The sequence below is a fragment of the Brassica oleracea genome, chromosome C3 (assembly GCF_000695525.1).
Source record: "Brassica oleracea var. oleracea cultivar TO1000 chromosome C3, BOL, whole genome shotgun sequence".
NCBI classification, from domain to species: Eukaryota; Viridiplantae; Streptophyta; class Magnoliopsida; order Brassicales; family Brassicaceae; genus Brassica; species Brassica oleracea.
Genome location: NC_027750.1, coordinates 50,862,849 through 50,870,202, shown reverse-complemented (window position 1 = coordinate 50,870,202; position 7,354 = coordinate 50,862,849). Strand labels below are relative to the sequence as shown.

Below are 7,354 nucleotides of genomic sequence, written 5' to 3'. Positions count from 1 at the left end.
TGTTTATGGTCTGAACCCTCAAACTCTAAGTAAAGGCTTCTTGCCAAGGGAAAAGACTCCGCCCAATGTGTATTTGAAGCTGCTCTGTCTAGTCTGCATCGGACCACCTCGTCTCCTCTTTTACCTCGCCAGGACAGCGGATCACCTGTGGGTTGCAGGTCAAATAGGTCCCCCTCCGAGAAGAAGGTTCTGAGCTCCGAAAAAGACCCTCCAGGCCTAATTGTGCCGCCAGCTTTTTCATCATTACTTAGGATGTCATTTAGGTCTTCCGTAACGAACCAGGCCTCATCTCGTGCAAGAGAAAGGCCAAGGAGATAATCCCATAAGTTGAGTCTCAGTTTCTTATCATTATTTCCGTAAACAAAAGAAGAGTAAAACTTCTTGCCTTCATATTCGATGACGGTGTCTATTACATTGGGGTTAGAATCTAGAATCTACAGCTTAAGCTCATGTTTCCAAAGCAAAGCAAGACCCCCCGCTCCATGCCCTGTTGGCGGGACAAGATGATTGCACTCATAGTGAAGATGATCCAGCTTCTTGAGTACAAAATCATTGGGGTTTTTCGTTTCCATAAGAAAGATGATATCAGGATCATATTTTTTCGATATCTCTCCCAGTCTACGAACTGTCCGGGGATTCCCCAACCCCTGACAGTTCCAACTAGTTATTGCTAAGGACCGGGTTTGGGGTGGGCCCGAAAATCCACCCTACGACGTGCCGCCGGTGGTATCATGTTACAAATAGGCAGGTTCTCCGATGCTGTGCCTTCTATATCCCGTGTATTCTCGGTACTGGGAGACTCCTTGCTCTTCATGTGTCCCTTCGTGGATTTACTACCCCTTCCTTGCTCGACGGGGGGCTTTTTGCGGGTCAAAGGGGGCTTAGCCTGTTGGACCTGTTTCTTTTTCGAGCTGGCGCCTTGCATAAGGCTCGAAGCCACCTTCCTTCTTCCGGGTGGTCTTCCTGGCTTCCTTTTTGGTGCTTGTGCAGTGAACGCTGCGAGATCGATTTCATCTGTGGTGATTTCATTTAGCAGGGGGCCAAGTCTGGCCATGATCGGAGCTCTAGGTACTGGATCGCGCGGAACCTTATTTAAAGGCCCCAATCTATCAATGATTGGAATGTGCTCCATCATTTCTTCCATTGGGGAGCTGGGTGAGATTGGGGAGTTAGTAGTTTCTTTACGTGCGAGAGACGCCCGAACAAGTTTAGCAGCTGATTCATCAATTGTTCCTTTGGCTTCTGCCTTTCGTACTCTTTCCCTGCGTGCCGCGCTTTCTGTCGGATCGGCACAACTAGTATATTGGAGCATGACCTCTCTAATCTCACCTCTAGCCGCAGCCAAATCCTCTAGAGGGAAGTGATCATTGTTCTCCCCTCGGGGATCCCCCCTAGAAGGTGCAGCAAGATGGTCCTTATAAGGTCTCCTGGTAAAGGCCACTATGTCATGTGCAGTTTTGTCATGCACTGGGGATCTTGATCTTTCATTTAAAGGATGAGAAGTATCTGTGTGGGAAGCCCCACTAAAGGTTTCCCGTAAGCTGCGAGATGAGTTATTCCACAACTAGGCCTCGAGCTCTTTAAAACAACTTAACACTCTTGGAAACTGCATTGGTCAAATGAGGATTAGATTTAAACAAGACTTTCTTGGTTGGTTGTTTATTTACAATTAAACCTTGCTAACAACAACGTGTTGGTCAGCTGTCACATATTGACATGGGAACAAGACCTGCACATGTTATAATATATACACAGTTGTATTATAATATTATGCTGTATAACATCAATCGAGGCGTGGACCAAACTTAAAAGGATTCAAGATGTAATCAGGACACAGTTCATACTTAGAGAACTTATAATCCAAATATCTCTTTGATACTTGGAGTACCGATATAGAAAAAGGTTTTTAAAAAAATGGGAAGCTTGAGTACGATTCTAAGACACCCAGATGAAATATATCCACTCTTGAAGTTGAAGCTTGCGATTACGAAAGCTCAGAAACAGATCCCACTTGATCCACACTTGACTTTCTGTTACTCAACTCTCAACAAAGTTTCTAAAACGTTTTCTCTTATTATTCAGCAACTAGGCACCGAGCTACGTGACGCTGTACTTGTTTCTCTGCCTCTTTCTCTCAGTAATATGTGTGTGTGTGTGTTTATGTTATATTTTCACCATTTTCTTATTCAGTTTGTTTGAGTAGGTGTGTCTGTTCTACTTGATTCTCCGAGCTCTTGATACTGTTGGTTAGTGCTTCATAAAAATAATATAGATCCATCTTTATTTCTTCAATGGGATAAAGTTCTTTATATTAGGAAATTAATATCATCTACTTTTTTTGGTTACTACAGAGGATGACACAAGCATTCCAACTGAGATCAAGGTTCCAATTCTTATAGCTTTCCACCGCCACATATACGATCGTGACTGGCATTTTGTATGTAAGTAAGAAGAGTCACATCTCATGTCTTGTTCTTTTGTTTGCTTGGTTTAAGCTGGGGATTAATGGAGCATCTAAATAAATTTTTAAACTCAGTTAGAGATTGTGAAAATATCTGGATGAATTTTGAAAAAGCAGTTATATGCACCTGATCCAGTAAAAAAATTATTGCAAAGTGATTAATTTATTTTAATTAATCTTTATCTGGTTTTAGGTGGTGAGGAAAAGTACAAGGTTCTAATGGAGCAATTTCATCATGTGTCTGCAGCATTTCTGGAGCTTGAAAAAGGGTTAATTCAATTATTTGCCATGTGTTTTTATTAATTTTGTTGCTCTTCTAGTGATACAAATTAATTTATGTTGTTTTCTTAATTTACCCAAAAGATATCAAGAGATTATTGAAGATATAACTAAAAGAATGGGTGCAGGAATGGCCAAATTCATTTCCAAGGAGGTTTGTGATACATTAAAATCTCGGGCAGGAATAGATGGCATGGCTACTCCGGCGTGTCTTCTGGCAGGGAGGGGCGACGGCGACGGTCCCTCCGACCCGGGTCGGGGGAAGAATCCGGTGGGTAAAGCCGCAAGGCAATGTAGGGACTAGTGGTTAAAGACAGTTAGGGGAATGTTTTTTTGAAAGATTCTATTCCATTTCAGGAAAAGGACCGCAGGGTAAAAGGTTCTCTTACTGCTAAGATCCGGGCAATTACTTATCTAGAAGAAAGTGCCTGGGAGAGAATTTGAGATTGGAGAGATTAAAAATATGTATTGAAACGTCCTCTCGTTTATATTTCTGTATTGCAACTTAAAACATATAGTTGTATTATTTGTATATTTGTGGTCGATAGATTCCTCTTTTCCAAGTCAATGGAACCATTAGGCCAAAGATTTGATTAGTTCAATTCTACTTTTGAATTGAAAAATTAGGGTATGAATTATTCAAATTCTCATTCTTTTGCGCATACATGGGCTACTTTGAATTAATTTTATCAATAATGACGACCAATAACAACCAACCAGACGAATAATAGTCGTATTCTATAATTTTATAAAACAATATTCTATAATTTTATAAAACAATGTTTTATATACAGTTACTTATTATGACAGTCTTACCATTCACAAGATGTGAGCTGATCAAACCTTCGACTGAAGAGGAACAACCTATAATTAAAATAAAAACTTCACAATTTATTTTCAACGCTCAACTTAAAATTTTTGAATTTGAATTTTATTTTTTTAAATCAAAATATTTAAAAATTTAACTCTAAATCTAGAAAGGAGTATACTAGATGTAAAGTTCAGAATTTCCAGCATTTAGAAAAGGATTAGAACAACAGTTTTACAGAACCAAAAACGTAGGGTTTTTATTAAGGGTTACGTATGTCAGTTCGCAACACGATCCGCGTCACGTTCAAAGGATTACATCTGAATTGATTATTCAACGAACTTAATTAGTAAGAGATTATCCACTGTAGTCAATAGAAAACGTACAAACTTCTGAACTGTTAAAAAATACATTATTATTTTACTTAATGTTCTTAACTGCCTGTGACATTGACAGTAGTGACTCGTGGATTTAGGATAAAGGATTTGTAACTGGCTCTTATAAAAAAAATTTGGTCAACGCTAACTAATAGTAATCGAAAGCACCAAATCCATAAGATAGATACCCCAATGTGGATACTCATAATTTGGAATGATAAATCTTTGAATAACGCAACAGGAAGCAAATACAGATTATTCAAAAACAACTTGATACATTGATTCCATAATTAACATAAGTGAATTGGAACTAAATAATATAATGTTGGTTATGACAGGTCACAGATATTAAAGACTTTGAATACTTTGGTAAGGAAGACCTGCCAACATAACAGCATAAAACATGTTTTTATAGATAAGGACCTTATCGCATCATCATCAATTCATCATCTCTTCTTCTGTTACAGAAAAAAAATTAAAGAGTTGTTCAAAAAAAATTTAAGAACTTTTTTTGGGAGGAAAAAAAAGAGATAAGATTTTTATTTATATATTTTTTTCAGTTTTGCCTTGGCTTTCACGAAGGCTGTCTCTTTCTCTGGCCGCAATATATCAAAAGTCGCTTTTTCTTTCATCTTTTTTAGAGATTTGTAAAGCAAAACGGAAGAGATAATAGACGAGGAGAAAAGCAGACGTATCTGTGTTTTGTTGTTTTGTTCATCTCTGGTTCCAAGACTCAAACTTTGGATTCTCTCTTCTTCTTCTTGTCTTTCCCTTTTGTAATAGTTTCTTAAAATCGAGAGAAGAGAGAGGAGATGTATTATCAGTTGACCAAGTCTTCTTACATGGACTCTTTGAAGATTCTTGAGGCTGACATCGAGCACGCCAATGGACTGTAAGTCATCTCAATTCTATCTGAGTTTCCTTTTTAATTTTGGTTTCTGATTTTCTGGGTTTAGGGTTTTGATGATTAAATTAGCAGTTGACTAATTAAGGAATTGAATCAATCAGCCGAAACCCACTTTGCTTTCAGTTTTCTGCATATTCTTAAACTTGGAATATTGCAGAATTGGTCCAAAGTTGTCAACTTTATCGTATCTGTGTCTGTGTGTTGCTGTCTTTGAAGCATATGTTGTCTGAAGAAAGCGAAGCGAGTTATTTGATTAGAAAGATATTAGTAACTGATTAGCGTCATAATTTTTGACTCAGGGCTGCTGAGATTCCCATGGGAAAGAGCGGTGTTCGACTTCAGATGAAACTGGTCTGCAGCAATTTGGCTCCGTTCTTCATATTCCTCCTACAATGGATGGATTTCTCATGTCTCCTCCCAAGATATTTTGATTTCTTCCACATACTCATCTACAAGGTTCTTACTTGTTACCAATTTACCATATGGTAGTTTCTTACACGGCTTGTGCTTGTGTATGAGGTTGGAAGCTGATTGTTTTCTTCTTGATCTTGTATACAGGTACGTGCTGATGGGAGGTGGAATCGATCCAGGTACGGAAGGAAAGCTACAATCAGAGAGTTCTACGGTAAGTTTAACACGTTTGTGTGTGTTGTTTACACTATTGGCTTAGTCTTATAGAAACAGAGGATTTGTCTATATGCAGGTGTTATATTACCATCACTAGAGCGTCTTCACATCAACTTCTCTGACTCACCAGGCGACAACACATTGTGGTATCCCAATCCAAAAGCCATCACGTATGACATCGAAGGCAACAGATTCATGACTAACAGCGTTGACTCTGAGAGAGAAGAAGAATGTGGGATTTGCTTAGAGCCTTGCACCAAAATGGTGTTGCCTAACTGCTGTCACGCCATGTGCATCAAATGTTATAGGAACTGGAACACCAAGTCCGAGTCGTGCCCGTTTTGTCGAGGGAACATCAAGAGAGTTAACTCGGAGGATCTTTGGGTGCTTACTTGTGATGAAGATGTGGTGGATCCAGAGACTGTTACGAAAGAGGATCTTTTTAGGTTCTATCTACACATTAATAGTCTGCCTAAAGATTATCCTGAAGCTGTCTTCTCAGGGTACAACGAGTACTTGATATGATTTTATTGTGGGAAGACACATCAGTGGTGGGTGGGTGTAGAGAGAGGGGGAGAGGAAGATCCCAGACCTTTGACTAAGTGTATATAAGATTCTGGTGATCCAAGATTTTCCCTTCATTTTTCTAGATTATGGTTAATAAGATGATTGTGTACCCTTTGTTATGAAATATTAAGAGAGAAAATGTTTTTTCGCTGTTACATATTGCACAATTCTTGTCTGATTTCTTCTTGATAGCACAAACATATGTCTCGAGATGAGATTAAGAAACTTGGCCATCCTTTGTGCTGGGGTTAGGGCAATCTTTTTATCTATTGGGTTAATGAGGTGATCAGTTGTTGTGAATTAACGCGAATCAAATTTGAAAAAGCAAGAGAAAACACGATTTAGGCAAATTTTAAGGTTTTTACGGGTGTCTTGCTTGGAGAATCAACACCAAGGTTTTCCGAAAAGTACATGAAGATAAGCTAGTGTTTATGTTATAAATTACTGGTGTTCTAAAGTCTGTTTTTTCTTTAAGAGTTTTATATGGTACTAATCGGTTGGTTTCTTCTTTTCTGTGATGAGTCTTGATGACCAAAACATAATATTGGTTGATGTTGTGAGGATCATGTAAGGGGCCAATTGAAAAGTCCCCGCTGCAATGTGTAATGTTTCAAACTTTCAACTAGAAAGGCTCTAACACTAAACAGAAAGAGACAAGTGTAGGCCAAGTTCTGTGTTAAAAAATGATGGTGTCTTTTGCTTGTTGTGCCTTTTATCATCTATCATTAACCTTTATATCGTTTAAGGTTTGATCAGCTTCCTTTCCTTACTGATATCTTGCATATTTACATTGTTTTATCCATTCACCCATGTGCATTTTGATCATATAGATTAGGATTTAGCCATGTTTAGGTTGCATTTTGCATACATGAGTCTTTATCAGGTATTGGAGTACCACATGGAGTTCTTGGAGACATTTGGGTGCGTTTGGAGCTCAAAAGAGGTGATTAAAGTGATCATTTGACGAGCAATGCATGGGAGCGACCTACCGGAGCGACGCCATGAACTCGCTCGCCATTTACGCTTCGGAGCGACCTCCTAGAGCGACAAGGCGAAGTCGCTCCAGCTCCTAGAGCGACCTCACCACAGCGACACCCAGAGGTCGCTCGGGTTGTGTCGATTTGAGAGCGACGAACAAGCCGGGAGCGTCTTCAGAGCGACACAGCTAGTTCGCTCGCGAGGAGACGACCCGGGAGTGACGTCTTCGGAGCGACACAGCCAGGTCGGTCGCGAAGAAACGACTCGGGAGCGACCTCTTGCAGCGACGTGCCGAGGTCGCTCTGCATCTATTTGTTTGGCCGAATTCATGTTTTCTCAAGGGCCTTTTG

General features: G+C 39.5%; 2 protein-coding genes across 2 annotated transcripts; both read left to right on the top strand.

The window, feature by feature from the left end:
* The first annotated feature begins 1,859 nt into the window (after window positions 1-1,859).
* Window positions 1,860-3,044, top strand: LOC106330848 (squalene synthase-like). Its single transcript, XM_013769254.1, has 5 exons — window positions 1,860-2,109; window positions 2,204-2,246; window positions 2,352-2,441; window positions 2,655-2,730; window positions 2,825-3,044. The coding sequence occupies exons 1-5, from the start codon at window positions 1,915-1,917 to the stop codon at window positions 3,042-3,044; spliced, it is 624 nt and encodes a 207-aa protein (XP_013624708.1). The 5' UTR covers window positions 1,860-1,914.
* Window positions 3,045-4,405: 1,361 nt separating this feature from the next.
* LOC106331995 lies at window positions 4,406-6,181 on the top strand. Its single transcript, XM_013770440.1, has 4 exons — window positions 4,406-4,817; window positions 5,132-5,288; window positions 5,391-5,457; window positions 5,536-6,181. The coding sequence occupies exons 1-4, from the start codon at window positions 4,738-4,740 to the stop codon at window positions 5,982-5,984; spliced, it is 753 nt and encodes a 250-aa protein (XP_013625894.1). The 5' UTR covers window positions 4,406-4,737; the 3' UTR covers window positions 5,985-6,181.
* The last annotated feature ends 1,173 nt before the right edge of the window (window positions 6,182-7,354 follow it).

Bases quoted from the DNA above. Each gene is read 5' to 3' on its own strand.
- LOC106331995 (XM_013770440.1), top strand. From the start codon at position 4,738: ATGTATTATCAGTTGACCAAGTCTTCTTACATGGACTCTTTGAAGATT. The intron at 4,818-5,131 runs GTAAGTCATCTC...TTTTTGACTCAG, and splicing joins ATCGAGCACGCCAATGGACT to GGCTGCTGAGATTCCCATGG. The intron at 5,289-5,390 runs GTTCTTACTTGT...TCTTGTATACAG, and splicing joins TCCACATACTCATCTACAAG to GTACGTGCTGATGGGAGGTG.
- LOC106330848 (XM_013769254.1), top strand. From the start codon at position 1,915: ATGGGAAGCTTGAGTACGATTCTAAGACACCCAGATGAAATATATCCA. The intron at 2,110-2,203 runs GTACTTGTTTCT...TTGTTTGAGTAG, and splicing joins GCACCGAGCTACGTGACGCT to GTGTGTCTGTTCTACTTGAT. The intron at 2,442-2,654 runs GTAAGTAAGAAG...ATCTGGTTTTAG, and splicing joins TCGTGACTGGCATTTTGTAT to GTGGTGAGGAAAAGTACAAG.